This window comes from Bos indicus, chromosome 11 (genome assembly GCF_029378745.1).
Source record: "Bos indicus isolate NIAB-ARS_2022 breed Sahiwal x Tharparkar chromosome 11, NIAB-ARS_B.indTharparkar_mat_pri_1.0, whole genome shotgun sequence".
Classification (NCBI taxonomy): Eukaryota; Metazoa; Chordata; class Mammalia; order Artiodactyla; family Bovidae; genus Bos; species Bos indicus.
The window spans coordinates 5915501-5940030 of record NC_091770.1 but is presented as its reverse complement, the minus strand read 5'-3'; the positions used below and the strand labels follow the sequence as shown (position 1 = coordinate 5940030).

Here is a 24530-nt window from a genome sequence, read left to right as displayed (position 1 = left end):
TTGCCTGGAGAATCCCAGGGACGGGGGAGCCTGGTGGGCTGCTGTCTATGGGGTCACACAGAGTCGGACACGACTGAAGTGACTTAGCATAGCATAGCATAGTGTAATATAAGCATAGCCACCCCAGCTTTCTTTCTGTGTTCATTTGCAGGGACTGTCTTTTCCATCCCCTCACTTTCAGCTTGCGGCCTACTATCTGAGTGGGCCTTCTGTAGGCAGCATATGGATGAGTCCTGTTTTTTCATCCATTCAGTCAGTCTTTTTTTATTGGAGAATTTAGTCTGTTTACATTTAAAGTAATTACTGATAGACATGTACTTATTGCTGTCTTGTTAATTGCTTGTTGTAGTTCCTCTCTTTTCCTTTTTTCTCTCTTCCCTTGTGGTTTGATGACCTGTGGTGTTACATTTAGATATCTTTCTCATCTTTTGTGTAGGTTTTTGCCATGTGGTTATCACAAGTTTCATTATGACAGCCTATAGATACAGATATAGATAAAGATATCTATATATAGATCTATACCAATCAGTTTTGATAGCAACTTAAGTTTACATGTATTCTAAGAATTATGTATTTTTACTCCCTCTTCCTACATTTTACTTCAGATGTGAAGTTTTACATATTTTATTTTTTTATATCCTTTGGCCTGTTATGCTTTACTTAATTGTACTGCTTTTTTCTTTTAACCATTTCACTAACTTTGTAGGTGGTTGAGCAATCTCTATATTGCCTTTATCAGTGAGATTTTGACTCTGTTATATTTTCTTGTTGCTAGTTAGGACTTTTTCTTTCTAGCTTAAAGAAGTCCATTTAACCTTTCTTATAAGGCTGGTTCAGTGGTGGTAGAGGCCTTTATCTGTTGTTTGGAAATGGTCTATCTCCCCTTCAGTTCTGAATAACAACCTTGCTGGGTGGAATACTCGTGATTGGAAGTTTTTTCCTTTTAGCACTTGGAAAGCATTGTGCCACTCCCTCTGGCCTGCAGTTTCTGCTGAAAAATCAGCTCATAGTCTTATAGGGGTTCCACTGTACATAACAACATTGTTTAACAGACGGAAGAGAAATATTCCAGATGATCTGATACCACATCAGGTGATACAGGGATGAACAGTATTCTAGAAGATGACTAAACCTGGAGTTTTCATTGCAAAAAAATTGATCGATATGTAGGTATTGGTCATTTTACTCAGCTAGTTGCACTAATTGGACTTCCAGAAGACAACTTCCTGGAAGAACATTAGATCCATTAGGAAGAAGCATCAAAACCAGCTACTGAGAATGATGTATTGGAATTGGTAAATGAAGACAAATGAATGAGGCATTGGAGGCTTCCTGTAAGAGAGCCTGCTGAGAGTGGAGCTGACAGCATGGGCTCTGTTCCTCCTGGGAACTCCAGGATGCAGGGAATACATTGTCAGACTTGCAGAGCAGCTCCCAGAGGTGTCCCTGCTGCTCTGGATCCATGTGAAGTGATGCTTTCAAAATGATGACTCAAGTAAAATTGGAGCTGCTTCAGTCTTTGTATTCAGCTTTAGGTGAAGAAGTAGAGATTTCTTCCTGAGGTTGTTTACATGCAAGAGTGCATCTGCTGTTCAAAAGAAGAGTTTTTTCAGGAGTTGAGTTAGGTGGCTCAGTGGTAAAGAATCCTCCTGCCAATGCAGGAGACATGGGTTTGATCCCCATTCCAGGAAGATCCTACATGCCTCAGAATAACTAAGCCTCTGTGCCACAACTATTGAGCCCATGCTCTAGAGCCCGGGAACTGTGAATACTGATCCCATACACCACAGCTACTGAAGCCCATGCACCTGGAGTCTGTGCTCTGCAACAAGAGAAGCTACCACAATGAGAAGCCCGTGTGGCAGAGTAACTCGCCACAACTAGAGAAAAGCCTGTGCAGCAGCGAGGACCCAGCACAGCCAAAAATAAGTGTCTTTTAAAAGTTAAGTTAAAAAGAAAAATGTTATAAATGATTCCAATTTACTGTTTATTAAAGATAGTTTTATTTTGCTGCGTTGCACATAGTGCCAGATCTTAGTTCCCTGACTGAGGATCAAATCTGTTCCCCTCTGCAGTGGAAGCACAGAGTCCTAACCACTGGACTGCCAGGGAAGTCTCAAAGGTAGTTATTTTAAAAAGGACTTAAAATGTTGAAGACCTGAGTGAACTTCATTGAGAATTGGAAGATCACATGAAAACATGAATGTGCACTGACAAAGTATGGATTCAAAGCAGAAATTCATCTTAGAAAAATATGAGGTTATAAATGCTTCATTAATGATGTTTCATCAGTATTATAATTTGAATCCTCAAGCATAATTATAGACTAAAACAGCAATATCTATATAAATGAGTTTATATCAGTATCTGTATAAATTTTTAAATACATGATATGAAAAAATGTTGGCTGGATTGAAAATTCACTCATATAATGGGACTTCCCTGATCAAGGAACTAGATTCTGTGTGTTGCAACTAAGAGCAAAGATCCTGCATATTGCACCTAGGACCCAGTGTAGCCAAATAAATACTAAAAACAGGAAACCAAAATTCAGTCATATTATCAAAAAAACTCAGATTTGTTAGTAAGGGAGAATCATCATATGCTTGAAGTAAAACAGAAACATCTGAGCCATTCAAATTCTCAGTACTGGCAAGAAAGCAGTTTCTATCAAGTACAGCAATATGCCATTTGCTTCTACCTTCTTGTCCAAATAGTTTCTCAGTGATGGTGACAGTCCATTTGAAGAGGTTATTATTTAAAAATCCTAATCAGGAATCGCATGGAGACATTTCAGTATAATATCAGTATGAAAACTAATACTAAAAGTCCTGAGCACACTAAGATTTCAGGACCACTTGACTCATTTTGTTACTTGGCAAAATGTATTTTGTACCATTGCCCTTGATTAAAGAGTGCACCTTGGAAGTTCAAGTCCATTGACAGAATGGCTCCACTTTCGAAGTCTGTGCAGTACAACTGAAAATATACTAGATCTTGCAAGGTGGCCATGCTCACTGCTCTACCACCAACACTGAAATACACTAAATCTTTGCATGACATTGTCTGCTTTGTCCAGAGTACCTGCAGATAAGACCCAGAAGTACTGATATGAATATATATGGGCTTCCCATATATATTGAGTAGGTCAGTGGTAAAGAATCCACCTGCCAGTGCAGGAGATACAGGAGACTGGGGTTCGATCTCTGGGTCAGGATGATTCCCTGAAGGAAATGGCAACCTACTCCAGTATTCTTGCCTGAAAAATCCCACGGAGAAGCCTGGGGGCTACTGTCCACAGGATCACAAAGAGACTTTAGTGCCTGAACGACGACAACGACTACTCATATAAAACCATAGATTTTGTGGAATATTCACTGAAGATGACAACCTTAGTAGTAGTATGGAACGGGAAATCATGTGTTTGAAATTACTATCAAGACACACGGCATGTGACAACTACTCTTTGTCTAAGAAAAAAAGTTGTGGCACCCAGGTCACGTCCACCATATTGGTTCTTCACTTTTTGGTCAGCCTTTTCTTCTGGTTATACTAAGAAACAATACTGAAGATAAAATCTATAATCTCCTGCCCTTGAGACTGCGCTGATATGTGCGAATACCTGTTGGAACCCAAGGGACTGAAGGATCGTTACACCACTCTAAGGACCAGATTATTAATGGGCATGACCCATTTGGCATACACGAAGAAGGCTTATCAGTTAACATGGAAATATGTGAACTAAATGATGACTATAGTCATGAAAGATCAAGAACCTCCCCCGGAGACTGGAGACAGTCAGTCTGAAGACTCAGAGTCTGAAAATGGATGCTGTACTATGGAAACTTGCAAAGGTCAACTTCTCACAGGACCCAGAAGTGATAGTTTACATCTGATAACTTGGGCAGTACTGATGCCAGCTGCATCAGAAATGATACCAGGCTCATTCAGTTTGGTGACAGACAGCTGAGGCTAGATGTAAGTCTGATCTTTGGATTGGGATCCTGAGTTGAAAATATCACTTGAGGGTTTTGAAAAATATGAATAGTATAGAATAAAAACCTCCTAAGGAACATTTTATGAAATTAAAAGATTACATTGAACTTCTTATAATTTTATTTATTATTTATTACTGGCTGTGCTGAGTCTTCATTGGTTTTGCTTGGGCTTTCTCTGGTTGTGGTAAGCAGGGGCTACTCTGTACTGCAGTGTACTGGCTTCCATCTCAGTGGCTTCTCTTGTTGCGGAGCACAGGGTGTGGGGCACTCGGGCTTCACTAGTTCCAGCTCTCGGGCTCTAGAGCACAGGCTCAGTAGTTGTGGCTCACAGGCTCAGTTGCTCCTCAGCACTTGGGATTTTCCCAGATCAGGGATACAGCTCGTGTCTCCTGCATTGGCAGGCAGACTCTTTACCACTGAGCCACCAGGGAAGCTCCTCCACTGAACTTTCTAAAAGAGAAAAGCTAGTTGCTTAAGACCCCTGATATTATGCAAACTGTCAAGGAGCCACTAAGATTGGATTTGTGGTCCCAGTGAGTGTTCAGTATGCATCACAGCTCAGGAGGTTTTCTGGATTATATATCTGGGACACAAGTTGGAGAGTTTGGTTGATCTTCCTATCCTACTGATGACTTGGGTATACTGGAATTCCTAATTGATCCAAATGCAAGTCTGTGCTGTTAGAAGTTGATTGCTGTTTCCAGCCACCATGGAGAGGTAGAGGGGGCTACTGTTTGGCTTTTTCAAGAAGAAAATATGATGGAAAATGGTATTATTATTTAACATTTTATTTTGTATTGGTTGTTGTTGTTCAGTTGCTCGGTTGTGTCCAACTCTTTGCGACCCCATGGACTGCAGCACGCCAGGCTTCCCTGTCCTTCACTATCTCCTACAGTTTCCTGAAACTCATGTCCGTTGAGTCGGTGATGCCATCCAAGCATCTCATCCTCTGTTGCCCCCTTTTCCTCCTGCCCTCAGTCTTTCCCACCATCAGCGTCTTTTCAATGAGTCAGCTCTTTGCGTCAGATGGTCAAAGTATTGGAGCTTCAGCATCAGTCAGTGAATATTCAGGGTTGATTTCCTTTAGGGTTGACTGGTTTGATCTCCTTGCTATCTGAGGGACTCTCAAGAGTCTTCTCTAGTACCACAGTTCAAAACATTAATTCTCTGGCCCTCAGCATTCTTTATGGTCCAACTCTCACATCCATACATGACCAATGGAAAAACTAGTTTTGACTACACAGACCTTTGTCAGCAAATGATGTCTCTGCCTTTTAATACACTGTCTAGGTTTGTCATAGCTTACCTTCCAAGGAGTAAGTGTCATTTAATGTCATGGCTGCAGTCACCCTCCACAGTGATTTTGGAGACCAAGAAAATAAAGTCTCTCACTGTTTCCATTGTTTCCCCATCTATTTGCCATGAAGTGATGGGACTGGATGCCATGATCTTAGTTTTTTGAATGTTGAGTTTTAAGCCAGCTTTTTCACTCTCCTCTTTCACCTTCATCAAGAGACTCTTTAGTTCCTCTTCTCTTTCTGCCATTAGAGTCATCTGCATATCTGTGGTTATTGATATTTCTTCCCCAGCAATCTTGATTCCAGCTTGTGCTTCATCCAGCCTGGCATTTCGCATGATGTACTCTGTATATAAGTTAAATAAACAAGTTGATAATAGACAGCCTTGACATATTCCTTCTCCAATTTTGAATCAGTCTGTTGTTCCTGTCTGGGTCTAACTGTTGCTTCTTGCCTGCATACAGGCTTCTCAGGAGGCAGGTAACACGGTCTGGTATTCCCATCTAAGAATTTTCCAGTTTGTTGTGATCTACACAGTCAAAGACTTTAGTGTAGTCAATGAGGCAGAAATAGATGTTTTTCTGGAATTCTGTTACTTTTTCTATGATGTAATAGATGTTGGCAATTTGACCTCTGGTTCCTCTGCCTTTTCTAAATCCAGCTTTTACATGTGGAAGTTCTCAGTTCACGTACAGTTGAAGCCTCACTTTTAGAATTTTGAGCATTGACTTTACTAGGGTGTGAGATGTGTTCAATTATGCAGTAGTTTGAACATAATGTTTGGCAGTGCCCTTCTTTGGGATTGGAATGAAAACTTACCTTTTCTAGTCCTATGGCCACTACTAAGTTTTCCAAATTTGCTGGCATATTGAGTGCAGCACTTTCACAGCATCACCTTTTAGGATTTGAAATAGCTATTTCAAATAGCTCAGGAATTCCATCTCCTCCACTAGCTTTGTTCATACTGATGCTTCCTAAGGCCCACTTGACTTCCTACTCCAGGATATCTGGCTCTAGGTGAGTGACCACACCATCGTGGTTATCTGGGTCATTAAGACCTTTTCTGACAGTCCTTCTGTGTATTCTTGCCACCTCTTCTTAATCTTTTCTTTTTCTTCTTTTAGGTCCTTGCCATTTCTGTCCTTTATTGTGCCCATTTTGCATGAAATGTTCCCTTGGTATCGCTAATTTTCTTGAAGAGATCTCTAGTTTTTCCCGTTCTATTGCTGTTTTGTATTCTTTGCATTGTTCACTTGGGCTTTCTTATCTCTCCGTGCTGTGCTTTGGAACTCTGCACTCAGATGGGTGTGTCCTTTGTATTGGAGCGGAGCCGAGCACACTGTTGTGATAGTTTCAGGTGGACAGCAAAGGGACTCAGCCATACATATACATGTGTCCACTCTCCCCCAGACTCCTTTCCCATCCAGGCTGCCACATGACATTGTAGGCCCTTGTTGGCTGTCTATTTTAAATATAGCAGTGTGTACATGTCCATCCCAAACTCATTATCCCTCCGCACCAGCAACCATAAGCTCATTTGGAAAATGGTATTACTTTGATGACTGTAGTGTAAAGTGCATCTGAAGGCCAAACAGTGTTGAAAGCAGTCTGTGTCCTCTTCTGCCAGAGATAAGCAGCTTTCAGTGGAACTGGTGTTTTTCCCCAAGCATCCCATTCAGAAAGTGATGAGATAGCAGTGGTGCTGACAGCGTTTCAGGGAATGGACGTGTGCCCCGACTAATGATAGTCCCTGCAGCCACAGGGAGACGTCTGTGCGGGTGTCTGTCGAAGCCGTGCGCTTATCCACCCGTCACACAGACATCTGAGATCAGGAGTTTCAGATAACCGAATGCAAATCCTTCATCCAACTTTTAATTTGTGCAGAATGTGAAGTGAGACACAGTGAAAAAGCATTAATAGGGTTGTCTCTTAATCCATGTATAGTGCTCAACTGTGATTTACAGGTATACTGGAATGTCAGAACAAGATTACACTGATAGTTCATAATTTCATTTTAAAAGGTTGAAAGAACATTTGAGGATTGTATAGACTCTGTGGACTGTTTTTCCTAATGCACTGTAGCTTACATTTCTGAAAGAGTAGATAACAGGATGAGCGTTTTCCAGTGAGCTCCCAGCCTCCTCCACTGTGCCCTGGGGTCCAGTCCAGGTCCAGGTGCTTAATGCTGGGATGGAGGGGAGAGAGGTTGTCGAGCACTGCTCTGAGGTTGGCTGGCCTTTTCTGGCTCCCTGTCACTGTTGATGCTTGACCTACCTCCTCTCTGTGCTCCTGTGTGTGTGTATTAGTTCTTTTGAGAGCATCCTCCTAGAGTGACTTTTGTACACGTTTCTCCTGTCTGATATGCTGAGCTCTTTTAGGGTAGGAATCTAGTATATGCTTGACATCCCAGTGGCTGTTACCTAGGAAGCAGTTTCTATGGTGACTGCCTCAAGTACTATCCAGTGTTTGTAATTTTCCTCCTATTCAGTGTGAGTGGGCTTCCTTGATAGCTAGTTGGTCAAGAATCTGCCTGCAATGCAGGAGACCCCAGTTTGATTCCCAGGTTGGGAAGATCTGCTGGAGAAGGGATAGGCTACCCACTCCAGTATTCTTGGGCTTCCCTTGTGGCTCAGCTGGTAAAGAATCCGCCTGCAGTGCAGGAGAGCTGGGTTCAATCCCTGGGTTGGGAAGATCCCCTGGAGAAGGGAAAGGCTACCCAATCCAGTATTCTGGCCTAGAGAATTCCATGGACTGTATAGGGGGTCACAAAGAGTTAGACAGGACTGAGTGACTTTCACTTTCAGCGTGAGTGGATTCTCACATGTGTCACTGCGTAGAATATGTTTTGGGCAAAGTTGGAAAAAAGAAATGACTCAATAACTTTGGGGGTGGGGAGTGGCGGTGACGGTGAATAAAGACCAGTGGAAAAGACGACAACCCCAAGCATCCTCCACCTTTCGAACCCCAGAAACTTACTTCGCAAGCAGGAAGGAGGGTAGCTTATCAAGGCTGTGGTGCCATCTTGTGGCTATTTGTTGGATCACAACAGAATTTTGCCTTTTATTTATTCTCAGTGATTGGCTGTTTTGAAGTTTCAACATTTAAAAAACGAGGACCCTTCATTTGCAGTCCCTTTTACAATTTGTTTGGTAACAGCTTTATTGGTTTATAATCCACATACCATAGAATTGACTCACTGGATGTGTATAGTGTCTGATTTTTAGTATACCCATTACAAACCATCATCACAATTTTAGAATATTTTTATCCCCCCCCCAAAGAGCCTGCACCCTTATTTACTGTCCCCAGTCCGCACGTTTGCCCCCTGCTTCCAGATACATCTGTTCTGGGCTTCTCCTGTAAATGGAGTCACACTGCATGCACCCCGTGTCTGCCTGCTTTCAGTTAGTATGTCTTCAGGGCTCACCCACGTCGTGACATCAGTGCTTCCTCCTTTCAGCAGCTGAATTGCTACTCTGCCGGGTCTGCCGTAATTTGTTCATTTCAATTGATGAATACTTGGTTGGGTTTGTTTGGGGCTTCCCTGATGGCTCAGTTGGTGAACAATCTGTACTTTTTGGCTCTCTGGAACAAACACTGCCGTGAACATTTGTGTACAGGTTCTGAGTGGGAATGCTGTCATTTCCTTTTGATATATACCTAGGAGTGGACTTGGTAAAAATGGCAACTTAATGACTTAATTTTTGGTAACTGCCAAACTGTTTTCCAAAATGGTTATGCCATTTCATATTCACACCAGCAGTGTATTAGAGTTCTGATATAATTGTAGTTTTGTGTATTTCCAGAAAACTCATAACAGGCTTTGAATTCAGGAAAGCTTTTTTCAGTTTTAGCTAGAAGTTATTTAAGTATACCATGATGTGCTAATTACTGAAAAAAAATTACATCATCCAGAGGTGTTACGTACTTCTAGAATTTATGTGTGTATGTATATACATACTTATAATTTGAAAAAATCAATTTTTAACCACATGGACATTTTTCTAGGTCAGTATTGGCAGTGTCTTATGAATTTGTGTCACTGCAGGACCTACAGACATCAGGGGAAAGACATGAGTGTATCAGATGCTTTTGACTTCTTGGTGTACACAGGGCTCAGACCAGGGAGGACCCTGCAGCCCTCAGACTGGGGGCTTCTAGCTTAGCCTTTAGTTTTCTTGCCTAAAAAGCTAAATTACTGTTAGTTTTGCTTAAGACAATAATTTTTCCAGTTTTTAAAAATTCTTATTTTTAAAAAGCACTTACTGAAAATGACCGAGACAGCCAGTCACCACTGAAGAACCCTCTGTTGTCGACATCAAGACCCCTGGTTTTCGGCAAGTCCAATGGTACGTACCTCTTTTCGTTCTTCTGACCAGGCACACCACTGCAGTCTTTCAGAATGGATTTCACAGCTCTTCTTGGAAGCAGAGCGTCTCTTCCTCTCCCTCCTAGGAGCAGATACTGAGACCACTGCTTCAGAGGCCAAAACCTTGCAAGGTGCAGTGTACTGGGTGACTGCCCTCAATCCTCCCATGTTTATTCCTTTAATATTGCAGGGGTTGTCCTATAACAAGAGGTCACTCAGCTGTCATCATCTGTTTGTGGCCACTTTTTGTGCAAGACCTTTGTACAAGATTGATCTCTGCTTTTCAGTTTGTATGTGGTATTTGCTTAGTGGAGTCCCTCATCCCTTCACCACTCCTTTCCATTTTCTTTTTGTTTCCATGGAATTTACTTCAATTCAGTTCAGTCACTCAGTCGCGTCTCTCTGCGACCCCATGGACTGCAGCACACCAGGCCTCCCTGTCCATCATCAACTCCCAGAGCTTACTCAAACTCATATCCATTGTGTTGGTGATGCCATCCAACCATCTCATCCTTTCGTTCCTTTCTCCTCCCACCTTCAGTCTTTCCCAGCATCAGGGTCTTTTCCAATGAGTGGCTAAAGTATTGGAGTTTCAGCTTCAGCATGTCCTTCCAGTGAATATTGAGGACTGATTTCCTTTAGGATTGACTGGTTGCCTCTCCTTGCAGTCCAAGACACTCTCAAGAGTCTTCTCCAACACCACAGTTCAAAAGCAGCAATTCTAAGGCGCTCAGCTTTCTTTACAGTCCCAACTCTCACATCCATACATGACCACTGGAAAAACCGTTTCTTTGACTAGACAGACCTTTGTTAGCAAAATAATGTCTCTGCTTTTGAATATGCTGTCTAGGTTAGTCATAGCTTTTCTTCCAAGGAGCAAGTATCTTTTAATTTCATGGCTGCAGTCACCATCTGCAGTGATTTTGGAGCCCAAGAAAATAGTCTCTCACTGTTTCCATTGTTTCCCCATCTATTTGCCAAGAAGTGATGGGACCAGATGCCATGATCTTAATTTTTTGAATGTTGAGTTTTAAGCCAGCTTTTTCACTCTCCTCTTTCACTTTCATCAAGAGGACTTTAGTTCTTCTTTGCTTTCTGCCTTTAGGGTGGTGTCATTTGCATATCTGAGGTTATTGGTATTTCTCCCAGCAATCTTCATTCTAGCTTGTGCTTCATCCAGCCTGGCATTTCACATGATGTACTCTGCATATAAATTAAATAAAGCAGGGTGACAACATACAGCCTTGACATACTCCTTTCCGAATTTGGAACCAATGTGTTGTTCCATGTCCAGTTAACTGCTGCTTCTTGACCTGTATACATATTTCTCAGGAGGCAGGTCAGGTGATCTGATATTCCCATCTCTATGAGTTTTCCGTGTTGTGATTCAGTGAAAGGCTTTGATGTAGTCAATAAAGCAAAAGTAGATGTTTTTCTGGAACTCTTGCATTTTCAATGATCCAACTGATGTTGGCAATTTGATCTCTGGTTCTCCCTTTTCTAAATCCAGCTTGAACATCTGGAAGTTCACAGTTAATGTACAGTTGAAGCCTGGCATGGAGAATTTTGAGCATTACTTAGGTATCATGTGAGATGGATGCAATTGTGCAATAGTTTGAGCATTCTTTGGCATTGCCTTTGGGATTGGGATGAAAACTGACCTTTTCTAGTCCTGTGGCCACTACTAAGTTTTCCAAATTTGCTGACATATTGAGTGCAGCACTTTCACAGCATCATCTTTTAGGATCTGAAATAGCTCAACTGGAATTCCATCCCCTCCACTAGCTTTGTTCGTAGTGATGCTTCCTAAGGCCCACTTGAGTTCGAATCTCAGGATGTCTGGCTCTAGGTGAGTGGTCACACCATCGTGGTTCTCTGGGTAATAAAAATCTTTTTTGTATAGTTCTTCTGTGTATTCTTGCCACCTCTTCTTAGTTATCTTCTGCTCCTGTTAGATCTGTACCATTTCTGCCCTTTATTGTGCTCAATCTTTGCATGAGATATTTCCTTGGTATCTCTTTAATATTTTTTACTTAGACTGAAATCTGTATTCTTTCCTTTGTCTCAAGGTGATACAATTGATTATCAGAAACAGCTGAAGCAGATGATTAAAGATTTGGCCAAAGAGAAAGACAAAACTGAGAAAGAGTTGCCCAAAATGAGCCAGGTATGGACTTTATTCTGTGCAGAGAATTTACTACTTTAGCAAGTGATGTGTTCAGTGGTAAGCTTTTTAATGAAGCCGGACTCCCACCTTACCTCCTAAGCTATAATCAAAGGATCTTTAAGACATTTTAAACATTGTGACATTTAAATAGGAAATATTTAAATTGTGATCCAGTCAGCTATTCACATGTTCAGCACTCTTCAGAACAGGGTGCTAGCACACATTTCATATCCTCAGTTTCTGTATCAAACTCATTTACCAGGTTGTGATGCAGATTCATTCCCTGGAGCAGTAGAAGCTATTAGGGAGACTGTGGACACAGAATTTTTCATATAAAAAGTGTAGTTTCCTGAAAATCACCGACTACATATTACAGTGTACTGATATGGCTTCAAGTTCAGACCCCAGGAGTGGGATTTAGCAGTTTTCTTCTTGGTCATGAAACAGTGTTGCCCCACTCTGAGTGGCTTTCAAACATTCATTCTACTCTCTGGATGTAATGTTAAACTTCAGTGTGTCAGTTGTACCTCAGCTATCATGGATATTCCTCTTGAACCTTAAATGCTAAATTAGTAGCTCAAACCATTTTCCTGTTCCTAGAGTGACCCGGAAGCTGAGTCCCACCTCTACTGTGACAAAGATTCTCAATTTGGGCAGGAGTGTGTGTAGCCTGAGAGCACACAAGGCATGACTGTTGGTATTTCCACCAGATTAACAAGTCTAATTTTTTATTATTTCAGTCCTCATATTTAGGCTGTTTCCAAACTTTTTTCTGCTAAAAACCCTAGCCTTCGCACCCTCATAAAACACATCTCTACACACAGCTTCTGAATATATTCTCACAAGTTGTTTTCCTGGGTTGAAGGGTATAACATTTTTAATAGCTGCTGTAAAGACAGCTTAAGTCTACACGGTGTGTGGAAATCCCCTGGACTTGGTGAGTCTTCAAGGACAAAGAATAGCTATTATTTTCTGCTTCAAGTAGTGTGTGGTTTTGATCAGAGAACTAAGTGTAAATTTTTAAAACAAAAAACATATTCTAGTTATATTCAGACTTTTTCCTCCTCACATTTCCAGAGAGAGTTTATTCAGTTCTGTAAGACTTTGTACAGTATGTTCCACGAAGACCCGGAAGAGAATGACCTGTACCAAGCCATCGCCACAGTAACGACGCTGCTGCTGCAGATTGGGGAGGTGGGGCAGCGCGGCAGCAGCTCTGGGAGCGGCTCCCAGGAAGGCGGGGAGGAGCTGCAGGCCTCGGCTCCTTCCCCCTCTTCTGAGCAGGACTTGGTGTTTGCCGAGACTGACACAGGGCAGAGTCCTCAGGCGTCCCAGGCATTTCCTGAGGAGGCACAAGGGGACTGGACCGTCTCCCTTGAACATATTTTAGCCTCACTTCTGACTGAACAGTCACTAGTCAACTTTTTTGAAAAGCCACTGGACATTAAATCCAAACTTGAAAACGCCAAGCTCAATCAGTACAGCCTCAAGACTTGTGAAATGAGCCGCCAGTCACAGCCTGAGCTCAAGCTGAGCAGCCCCTAGGACAGCGGTTGGCTGAGACCCATCTCCATACCAAAGCAGAGACCAGGTCCCTGGGTGTGGTAAGCCCGGGAAGCCAGGTTTGTCTAGCTCACCGTGAGGCTTTACAAGCTGGGTACACACTGTGGCTGGGGGCACTGATGCGACACCCAGCATTTGTTTAGACACTGTCAGTGCTAGAGCTAGTGTTCTGTTCTCAGTTGGAAGCTAAAAAAAGAGAGAGATGTCTGATACTAACCAAGTTGAGAGAAGCCCAAGCACTCATCCTTCACTTGAACGGGAGGGAGAGTTCACTTTTAAGATTTGAAAGCCACTATCTGTGCAATTGTATTTGGCTTTTTTTGCACTAATTTTGTTTCAATGCTGGTAATTGAAACCATGTTAATGTATTTGGTTGTATTCACTTTGTGTCCTTCCAAAAAATGTGTACAAACCACGCTTTCAATGTTGGCCTCCAAGTTTTTTTAAAAAACAAAATTTTGTACTGACTTGGTTTGTGTCTGTATCTTATTCAGTGTCTAAGGTTTGGACTGGATACCTGGAGACCCACCCCGCCCCCCACGATGATGTTCACAGCATACACTCCAGGTAGCCTCCAACCCCACTACCCTCATCAATAGGGTTTCAAAAGGGCACCTCTTTATGCCATTTAATCCACATCAGTGATGAAACATAATCCCCGCAACACCTTGGTTTCAGGCTAAATTTAACATAACGTTTGTTCTTTTAAGAAAGGTTACCTCTGACCTTTAGCTACATGTGGAAATGGCAACCCACTCCAGTATTCTTGCCTGGAACATTCTAAGCACAGAGGAGCCCGGTGGGGTTGCAAGGAGTTAGACAGAACTGAACAGCTGAGCACAAATCAGAAGTGAAAACACCTCATCGGATTACCAAATGGAGCTAAGAATGACAAACTGTACCTCTTTCATTAAATCTAAGACCCTCAAAAGCTTACCAGTTTAGTCTTTTAAAACTCCTGGGAGAAGGGGCCCAGGCATGGCAGCTGGGAAATGCTCTCCAGATGACCCTGTAACTGGGAAATGTTATAAGATACACAAGCCTTCTTTACCTCCAACTAGAAAAGGAAAATCAAGATGCAAAGGCAGTTCAATAACTTTATTGGACCATCAGCAATTAGTTCTCATCCACATTGACTGTCTGTAGATCTGCAAAAGAAGCGACAGCCGGTCACCTTCCACACACACCTCATCCCATGCTCACACAAGAACCTTTTCTGCAAGGGCTTAGGCAAGTATTATTGCAAGTATTATTCTGAATGACCTTTCCCAACCCAGATACAGACGTGTTCCGTATCCTTTTGCATTTTCCCACACCATAACACAACTTCAGAAAGGTTTACTAACTATGCCTCTTACTTACATCCCTACTGGAAGGATCCAGAGATACAAGTAAATAGTGTTTGTTGAACAAATGAACTCTGGTTATAACAGGGCCAAGGATTTAAAAATTAAGTAGACCTTACTTTTGAAGGTGGTGACGGGCACGTAGGTAACCAAAGTATAGAGCTTGTTTGGCGAGTCTTCGTCTTCATTACGTTTTCTGGACAACCGCACACGGATCCGGTATGGGACATTCCTGAAAAATACAAAACACAGGTGTCTTGGGATGTGGAGGTGGAAACGGCAACCCAATACAAAAATACTCCAGTATTCTTGCTTGAAGAGTCCCATGGACAGAGGAACCTGGCAGGGTCCATGGGGTCTCAAAAAGTTTGACATGATTGAGCATGCTTGGGATATACCTGTCTCAGCTGGCAGCCACCACTGCCACAGCAGTGACCTCAGCAGAAATGTCAGCCCCACGTGTAAATGTTGGCTATGGGAGCTATGTTAAATCCCAAGCAGCACTAGGTGAACACATGTGACTGTTAAACGTTCAGTTTCCCGGCCTCACGCACACAATCCTCCTCATGGCTCACCAACCTCCTCAGCAGCATCACAGCTGACTGCACCTGCTCCTCTGTTGACCCAAAACATCTCTCAGTTCATGGGACACCCCTCTCCCCATCAAGGGAGCCCACAAACAGCTTTCATTAGACACTCCCCGCCACGACAGCCCACTGCAGGGCTAAAGCTCAGGTCCCTATCGTTGCATCCACCCCAATGTTAAAAGACCACCCAGATGCAGACAGCACCCCCACCCTGCTCGTCTCAAACTCTCCAGTCCCACTTCTACCCTGGCCCCTTAACTGTCCTCCTTTACAGTAACCCCCAAATCTGCCTACAAGCAGGACTTCTCAGCCTGAGCACCGCTGAGACCTGGCCGCACCATTTCTTGTATGCATTGTGTGTGGTTGGCCACTCTGTGCACTGTGTAACTGCTAGGAGTCTCTGGCCTGTAGCCCACCCCCACTGTGGACACTGCTCTTCAGTCTAGAGAAAGCCAGACTCCACACCATGACCTACAAGGTCTGTCTGCTGCCCAACTCCATCCTCACTCACTGTTCTCAAATCACACTGTCTACTCCACCCTGACTGTTCCCAGGTCACGTCTGTTCTCTTTGTGTGATGCACTTACCTGACCTGCACACTGCTGACTCCTTCAGGTCTTAGCTCAACACCAGGTTAAAAGGCCTCCCCGCAGATGCTACCCTACTCCCTGAGCCACGGCTACGTGATCTTTTTCTTACACCTCGTGTGCGATAGCTCAGTGGAATGGTGAACTCTATCTCATACCCAGACACTCCGTACCTGATCCCTTTGGCCCAGACGGCTTTGTTGAGCCTGGTGTCGATGCGCACATCCGGGGTTCCCATCTCCTTCATGGCAAACTTCCGGATTTCTTTGAGTGCCCTAGGGGCACGCTTCTTGAAACCCCTGAGATTCCAAAGTAAGTGAATGAAGTTGAGTACAAAATTAAATGAAACACACAATACAGCGTGTTTTCATAAAACAAATCTAAACTAAACCTCTAACAACACAGGAACAATTCTTCACCACTATGTCATGCCCACCAATTACACAATGGTAATCTTCTATGCACAATCTACTTTCAATAATGTAGAACAAGGATTCAGTCTATGATCCTTAAAAGATGCTAATATATACACTGGTCAACACTTTCTCTTTTTCTGATAAAGCAAAAATACCCTCAAGCTCTGATACCATCTGCCACAGAGAATATATAATCAAGGAATGTTAGAATATGCTTGAACACAAAGCACACAACACTGAAGTAAATACTATGTCATCAGGTTTCGGCAATCATTCAATACTAAATTAAAGGTCCCTTATTAACTTGGTCTATGATTAAAGACGGAGAAGGCAATGGCATCCCACTCCAGTACTGTTGCCTGGAAAATCCCATGGACGGAGGAGCCTGGTAGGCTGCAGTCCATGGGGTCGCTAAGAGTTGGACACAACGGAGCGACTTCACTTTCACGCATTGGAGAAGAAAATGGCGACCCACTCCAGTGTTCTTGCCTGGAAAATCCCAGGGACGGAGAAGCCTGGTGGGCTGCAGTCCATGGGGTCGCACAGAGTCGGACACGACTGAAGTGACTTAGCAGCAGCATGATTAAAGACAAGGGGCCTGGATGGACTGATTTCCTCTCAAAAAATGAAGGCAACAGTTAATGCTACGGATTTCTCAGCATGTGTCAGGCACGATTAACCTGCTGTTTAGAAACGGATACATAAATTCCTTAAATTTCGTGCTTTCAGTTAAATACAAAATGTGAGAAAGCAGAACTCTATTACTGGCTAAAATGATCAATCAGTTGGTTAAGTGAAAGCTATTCCAAGTGGGGCAGAGACCAAAAGTTAAACAGACTGTGAATGTTAAGAGCAACGTCAGTTACCATATCCGCCCCCTCCCCACTCTACCCCTCACCAGCCTCCTTGAACCCATCAAACAAGCTTACTTCATTCACTTAAATATTTAACCATACAGAAAAAAAATGCTACAAAGAAAAAACCAGAGAAAGGAGAGGAATAGGGAAGGGGGCTGCATGTTTAAGATGACCACAGATACTGAAGTCAAGATCCAAAGAGAAGGGCGCCTGTTTAGCTACCTGTGAGAAAAAGCATTATGGGGGTGGGTAAGACTAAGCTCAAACTGCTGCCCTAAATCAGGTACTTGCCAGCTATGATTAAGTAAGTGGCCAACCCATGTAGAATCATAGCAGAACTCTGGCCTCTTAAGATGGTAAGATGGAAAAAAAAAAAAGATGGTAAGATGGGAAGCCAGCCAATGGAGGGTCTGGGAGCAGACCCTCCAGGTGTTTGGAGTGGAGGAGGGAACCAGGAGCCCATCAAGGAAACAGTTCTTGTCTCCTTGGTGGTGGGAGGCAGCGTACTCAGGCCAAGGAAGGCAGACCCAAGAGGACATGCTCCCTTGCCAACAAAAAGGGAAGGCTGCAGGGAAACTGGAAAGTGTGTGAGTGGGTGGGGTGGGGTGGGGGGGCAGCATGGACACAGGGAGTTTGGTTCAGGGTTATGTAAAATGTGAAATGCCTATTAAAAAACTATGCATCTCAACAGCAGCTGGACATACGAGGCCCTAAAACTAGTTGCTATTACCAAGCATAGTTAGAGAAGGGCTGAGTTATGGACTCAATATAAGAGGATGGGATGTGAGGAGAAACAGAGATCAAGGAGGAGCAGCTGCAGAGGCAAGAAAGACACTAGAATGTGAAATCCTACGGAGTAAAATGAATGAACAAAGAACTGCCAATTGTTGCCCATCAGGAACTAAAAACAACCCATTCATTTAGTACTGTGAAGGTCTTCACTTAGAGCTTTTGTAACAAAAATGCCTGAAAAACTCATCCACCCGCGATGGCTCAAACCCACTCTTCTAAAGTCTGGTTAACTGTGTGGCCTGTAAAACATCATCCTAGGATTTACTCTTCACCCTTTTCTCTCTGGATGCTTGTCTACCTCCTCCTCCTAGCTAGGAGGGCAGGATCTTTCGGTTTCCTGTTGAACCTGCAGACCCCAAGATACACTGATGTGCTCAATGTGCTCCCCACATGAATCCACCACGCCCCAAACAGAAAGACTCCATATACACAATACTCCCTGGATCACACATGATCAACACCTGGCCAGAAGTGCCAGGCCCAGTGGGGTGGCTGCCACATGTAGGTCCCTCACAAAATCAGCTGTCCAGATACACCCGACACCGACCAAGCCAGTCAAGAAATTTTTGCAGGGCAATGTTTGCTGTTAAAAAGAATCCAAACAGCAGCATTCAAGAAAAGATGCAGTCTCCAGTATCACTAGTGAGCACCATATGCAGAAAAGGGAAGAAAGGACTACAACCAGATCTCCAGAGACCAACACCAAGAACCCAGACATTGGAAATCACCCCCAATATTCCTGTGTATCGCCAACGCACAACGCACAACCTCCAGGTGTCCTCTCAGCAAACAACTCCACTGACACATCCTTTCCTGGTCTCTACAACGGTTTCACTCCCGGTATTACGACTTTCCCAGTGTCAGGATCCATCTGTGTGCATCAGGGAACTAAAGAAACCGCAGCACAGCGTTCGTGTTCTTGGCCAGTCCGGCTTCAATTAACTAGTGAACTTGACTACAAAGACCTAGACACATCAGCGTTCCCTCCTGCACAACCTTCAGGCCTTCAAGGGTTTTATTCAACGACAAAGCAACGAGTGGACTGGTTTACTCACTATATCTCCTCAAGTTGGCTCTCCCAGAAACCTTACCGTTTTACCTCCCGTTTCTAGGTATCAACCTCTGAGGTATTACCCTTTAAACCCTATAAACCTGAAACAGGGTCCATGGAAATAGACTTGAGCTTTCACAGCATTAATGCGTAATTTCTGGCCCACCCAGCCTTCAGGCTAGACAGATTCAGGGACCACCAGACCGTGATTTCGGGAGCCCCCAACAGCAGGGCCAGCGGCAGGCCGCAGGGGTACTCACACTCCATGGATGCGCTTGTGAATGTTGATGGTGTATTCTCTTGTCACCACCTCGTTGATGGCGGACCGGCCCTTCTTCTTCTCGCCGCCCTTCTTTGCGGGAGCCATCTAAACAAACCCAGGCGACAAAGCCGCTCAAGGAGAGTGCGTCAAACCTAAGTCAAGCCCTCCCTCCCGGCACGGCCTCACGCAGCCGCCCTCGGTACGGTTTCCGGGGACAGAAAGTCCGGCCAGGTCCCTGAAGCCCCAGGTCTGGGTAAACAAGCCGGCTACCCCGCGTCCCAAGTATCCGTATCCCTTAGGTGCCGCCGCCCCGGAAACCCCTGCAGCTCGGGTTCCCCCAAGACTGGCCTCTCTCTCTCAGGCTCCGGGAGCCCTTAAATGCAGCGTAGATTCCCGTGCGCCGGGGACGCGGGGTCCCAGACCAGCTCAGGACAGAGCCTGCAGGCCTGGTCACCACAATCCAAGTAGAGGATGGCACCGGATTACTGCAGACCAAACTCAGCAGCCATACTCACCCTGCAGGGCCGGGGATGGAAAGGAAGAGCGCGAGGGATTGTGGGAGAAGGAACGCAGCCTCGCAAGTACAACTTCCGGGTTACCTGGAGGCGGGGGAAGGAAGAGGCGCTGCAGTGACGCAAGCAGCGCGCGCCGGGGGGAAAAGGCCTGAAGGCCTCTGGGGCGGGGCCTCGGGCGTCCCGCTTTCTCTCGCAGCTTCCTCTCTCCGGTCTCCACCTCCTGCGCGCGAACGAGGGTGGGAGGGGCTTGCGGTTCGCGTTTAAGTCTTCAGAGAAAACGGGATCCTGGTCCCCAGGTGGAGTGGGGCAGGATAGGCAGAGAAAATGCTCTTCTGTTTTTCCCACTCGCTCAGTGATTCGGCCAGCATTGCCTGAACCTGTGAGCCTGGTTGGCAGCCCGGAGATGACCTACGCGCCTGCCGGCCTGGAGGGAGCCTTTCCCGGCGGCAGCGATCAGCTAGCTGCAGAGATGCAGAGGGGCCTAGGCTAGGGGCGACGAGGGAGGCAGAGCAGAGGTGGGTTTGCACAGGAAGCGTTTCGAAATTAAAAGCGCCAGTTTGTAACTGACTATATGAAATGTCAATTCAGTAGACAGTTATTGATAAAATCACCTTAGAAAGGGAGAGTGAAGTACTATGTACTGTCTATTATATTGGAGAAATCAATATGATTTCGTGACCTTAAATATGTTTTTAGCTCTATCACAACAAAATGACCCAATAACAGCAATGGAAGCAGCGCTTTTATCCAACACCTGGTGTAAAATAGGTACCTTGAAAATGATGCCAGGAGGTTAGGTGTGAGTTGACAGACTTCATGGCCAAGTCCCGGGTCCCCATGCCAAAGCCACGGGTTCAGAACTCTGGACCTTCCGTCTGCTGATCAGAGGGGTGCCTTCTGCTGTATCTCCCCTATCCACATGATGTGTGCACAGGTCTCTGTGTGCACAGGTCTCCCAGACAGACACACAAACCCTGGTGCATCACTTATGCATCACATAAGTGCTGGCAAGCAAGAGGCCATGGAACCAGGTGAGTTTAATTATGGGCTATACCTGCTTCTGTGGATTATGGCTTGGTCATCTCTATGGATTACGCATGTCTCTTAAGTTAGAGATGTTTCCAGGAACTTTTTCTGGTTTTGTCAGTTTGTTTTGCTATCATTTCTAAAAGAAGCATTGATTTCTTCCGGCACAATCTTTAAAATAAAGATCAGGATCCCAATAGGCTGAGATGCATGTGAGCTCAAAAAACCTAAGGCCATTACCCAGATTATTGGTTGCTCGCTCCCACCTTTTCTGGATTTTTGATTATCCTTAGAAACGTGTTGAAATTAAAAAAAAAAAAAGTTTACTGACGAAGAGAGGTATGAATGCATCAAGAACAAGGTACAGAAACTGCCTCAAAAGGAAATTATACAAATTTGTTAATTTATTACAAAATGTCCACTCACAGAAATACACAAGAAAACTTTTATCCTTTTATAGTTTGGGAAAGGAACTGGTGTCTCAGATACAAAATAATTTACACAGAATCCATACAGTTTTATTTTATATAGAAATAGGTCCTTATTACAACGGCTGTACAATTCACTACACTTCGTCTTATAATTACATAAAATCTTCTCTTTAGAAACATCTCAACAAAACATACAAAAAAAGCAAAGTGCATTTTTGAAAAGGAAAATCCACTCCTGGGTCTCGGTCAGGAAAGATATGTAGAAAGCTGTGGCATCCTCACTCCGAGGGCCAGCATGGCGGGGAGGGGGGTTTCCTGGGGCCCTGTCTGGCCTGTAAAACCTTCCCTTTCACAGTCCTTGAGTCCTGTCAGAATCCCAGAACATTACCTGCAGGATTGTACTTTGCGTTGAGTCACCTTTGTAGTTGCAATCACCGGGAAGTCAACAGAAGACAGTCCAGTGTTACATTCAGGATAAGAAAAAAAAGCCAATCACCAGAACGGTGTGGGGAGAAGAGTCTCATTCCATTAGGGTTTAGGCGGGAGGGTGGGAGGTGGGGGGGCTGCAGTCTGGTTAATAATGCCCAGCTTTGCTTTCTGATTGGTGGGCTGTTTTTGTTACTGGGGTCTCCGTGTGAAGTCAGGAGACTTGGTTAAAAAAAAAAAGGAAAGTGCCTACGTTATCTCCTTGTGCAGCTGTGCAAATTAAGACAGAAACGATCATCTAAACATAATGAGAAAAAAAATCATCTCTCCATTCAAGACATCGCTGACCGGGTGCTTCTCCGAGGAAAGAGGGTCTGGAGAGTGAAGGCCAATGAGCACATGCGCACGTGGCGCAGAGGCTGGTCCACGCTGGGAGGAGGGGCGATCCAGCAGAGACGCTCCATCTCTAAGCTGAACAGAGTGATGCTCTGATGCGCTCAGCTGGGGACCGCGGTCGGTCCGTCTGGGTATGGTTGTAGAGTGTGGCTATGAAGCACAGGGAAAGGGGAAACAGGGCCAGCTTCCCTGCTCACTCATGTCCATGCTGGCCGCTGCCCTCGGACATGGTCACCACCCAGGAGCTCTGAAATGGATGCGGCGTGCACGGAAGTTGGGGTGTCCTTTAAACCCTTCTCCCCAACTCCTTGGCCACCCGCCCCCTCGTCTGTCCATTGGTTAAAGCTGATGTGACCCAACCGAGGTGCCCGGCCACTACCGGGGCGGCTGCTGGAGGCCTGAGGACTCAGACAGGCTGCTGACCCTTCGGGCCGGGCGCGCGGGCCCCGGCGTCGGGTAGACCAGGGACCCTGGCTGTTGCGAGTAGGTGGAGAGAAGGAGGGAGTCCTGCTGCTCACTGTGCAGAGAGGTTGGCACCTGCACCTGGAAAGAAAGGAACCAGCTCCAGGGAAGGTTCTGGGATTTAGGGACTCCTTCCCTAAATGGCTGGGGCGGTGATGCAGTCCTCCTCAGATTAAAGGGTCCTCCTCCCCTGCCTGAAGACCTGGGGGGAAGGAAGCCCAGCTCTCAGGCCAGCACTAGGGGTTCCTCCTGGCCCGGTGGCCGGGGGCCCGCTGCTGCTGCTGCTAAGTCACTTCAGTCGTGTCTGACTCTGTGTGACCCCACAGACGGCAGCCCACCAGGCTCCCCTGTCCCTGGGATTCTAGGCTGCAGGAAGTGGTTTCTTGAACACATGCACAGGAGCCCCCACGTAGCCTGTGTGGTATTGGATGCTGGAACCTGACACCACATGCACATCATTGCCGGCACAGCATCTAAACAGGCCTGCAGTCCACATATTTTTCACTGGTGGTCCCTATTTCCAGAATCACTTCCAAATACGGCCATGTGCCAGGAAGCATCCTAATTTGAAGCTCAGAAACTCACTGGGTTTTCCTGGTGCCTCAGATGGTAAAGAATCCACCTGCAGTGCAGGAGACCTGGGTTCAATCCCTGGGTTGGGAAGATCCCCTGGAGAAGGGCATGGTAACCCAGTTCAGTATCCTCAAAGCCTGGAAAATCCCATGGACAGAGGAGCCTGGGGTGGGGGCTACAGTCCACAGAGCCTCAAAGAGTCAGACACGACTGAAAACTGACAACAACTGGTCAAACATTAACTCTGGAACCTTCAGTCTCACCTCGCATTATTCCCAGCCATGAAATCTCCCCTCTAAGGAACCCAGTCCACCCTGTTTCCAAAGCTGCGCAAGGCACATCTGCCCCTCTACCTCGGTGCAGGCTGCCTCTGTTGTTGAAACGTTGTCCCCTCACACCTCACACTCAGCCATCCACTCTTGGAGAGTTTCCGTCCCCACGCCCCATCCTTTTTTGACCTTGGCCCCCCAGCCCCAGTGCTCCATTGGCACTGACTCTCTGTGATGTCCCCTGTCCCCCTGCGCTCAGGGTCCCTGAGTGCTCCTTGCATCCTTAGCCCTGCATCTGGGTGAAACAGGCACCTACAAGCACGCCGGTGGCTCCTGATGAAGGCACAGATAGATGGGCAGCTTCTACCTTTCCCCCTGCCTTCTCCCCTCATCAGTTCCTGTCTCAGATCACTCCAGGGTCCTGCAAGCAGACCAGGGAGCAAAGATGCAGTCCAGAGTTAACTCCCACTAAGATGTCGTGTTAGGGAGATCTGAAAACTATGCCATAGCTGGTTTAGCCGCCTTGGAATTCAATTACAATTTAGAACTCGAGGAGGACTCTGCATCTTGGTCACCCCACACATTCGCCTATGGCTTCGAGGATGCCCAAGCGGGGCAGGCGGGGGTGGGCAAGCAAAAGCTACACTGTGCCTTCTGGTAGGGGCTTGAGGCTGTGGAGGAGGCCCCATTGGACAGGAAGGGGCACATGGGCATGTGTGGGAGGGAAGGCCAGACCCTGAGCAGACACTTCTGTCCCATCTGATCCCCCAGCCACTGACTCACAGCCCTTCTTTCCAGTGCTTGTGGAACTTGCTTAAAATAAGAAGTGACCACAAGATTACCTATATACAATGGAATATTACTCAGCCATTAAAAAGAATGGAATAATGCCATTTGCAGCAACATGGATGGATAGAGATTGTCATACTGAGTGAAGTAAGTCAGAGAAGGAGAAATAGTGTATGACATCTGTTATATGTGGAATCTAAAATGAAATTATACAAATTAACTTATTTACAAAACAGAAACAGACTCACAGACTTAAAAGAGAAGGAACTTATGGTCCCCAGGGGGGACAAAGGGAGAGAAGGGATAGTTAGGGAGTTAAGGATGGACATGTACACACTGCTGCATTTAAA

At 45.2% G+C, this 24530-nt stretch overlaps 3 protein-coding genes and 1 pseudogene across 9 annotated transcripts in view; 2 read left to right on the top strand and 2 right to left on the bottom strand.

The window, feature by feature from the left end:
- Positions 1 to 14347, top strand: part of TBC1D8 (TBC1 domain family member 8) — a 141296-nt gene extending 126949 nt beyond the window's left edge. For 5 of the 6 annotated variants that reach the window (XM_070798299.1, XM_070798301.1, XM_019969804.2 and 2 more), the window contains 3 exons: positions 9556 to 9645; positions 11735 to 11832; positions 12910 to 13862. In XM_070798299.1, coding sequence (XP_070654400.1) covers positions 9556 to 9645; positions 11735 to 11832; positions 12910 to 13377 — 656 coding nt within the window. In that variant the 3' untranslated portion in view covers positions 13378 to 13862. Of the gene's footprint in view, positions 1 to 9555; positions 9646 to 11734; positions 11833 to 12909; positions 13863 to 13889; positions 13963 to 14105 lie in introns of those variants that run through there. The other variant, XM_070798300.1, reaches the window with a different exon arrangement.
- On the top strand, positions 3359 to 9549 carry LOC139185713 (ubiquitin carboxyl-terminal hydrolase 15 pseudogene; annotated as a pseudogene).
- A 131-nt stretch (positions 14348 to 14478) lies between the features above and the next one.
- Positions 14479 to 19875, bottom strand: RPL31 (ribosomal protein L31). Its single transcript, XM_019969809.2, has 5 exons — positions 19809 to 19875; positions 19292 to 19398; positions 16089 to 16214; positions 14861 to 14973; positions 14479 to 14543 (listed from the first exon to the last, which is right to left on the bottom strand). Exons 2-5 carry the CDS (start codon positions 19396 to 19398, stop codon positions 14512 to 14514), a joined length of 378 nt encoding a protein of 125 aa, XP_019825368.2. The 5' UTR covers positions 19809 to 19875; the 3' UTR covers positions 14479 to 14511.
- Positions 19876 to 21216: 1341 nt separating this feature from the next.
- NPAS2 (neuronal PAS domain protein 2) overlaps positions 21217 to 24530 on the bottom strand; it is a 199286-nt gene continuing 195972 nt past the window's right edge. The window contains exon 21 of one of the 2 annotated variants that reach the window (XM_070798303.1): positions 21217 to 22630. In XM_070798303.1, coding sequence (XP_070654404.1) covers positions 22463 to 22630 — 168 coding nt within the window. In that variant the 3' untranslated portion in view covers positions 21217 to 22462. The remainder of the gene's footprint in view (positions 22631 to 24530) is intronic. The other variant, XM_070798304.1, reaches the window with a different exon arrangement.

Excerpts from the sequence above, each read along its gene's own strand:
- RPL31 (XM_019969809.2), bottom strand. The coding sequence starts at position 19,398 with ATGGCTCCCGCAAAGAAGGGCGGCGAGAAGAAGAAGGGCCGGTCCGCC. Across the intron at positions 14,974-16,088 it reads GTCTGGGCCAAAGGGATCAG|GAATGTCCCATACCGGATCC; the intron begins GTACGGAGTGTC and ends TGTATTTTTCAG. Across the intron at positions 14,544-14,860 it reads GCCCGTCACCACCTTCAAAA|ATCTACAGACAGTCAATGTG; the intron begins GTAAGGTCTACT and ends CTTCTTTTGCAG.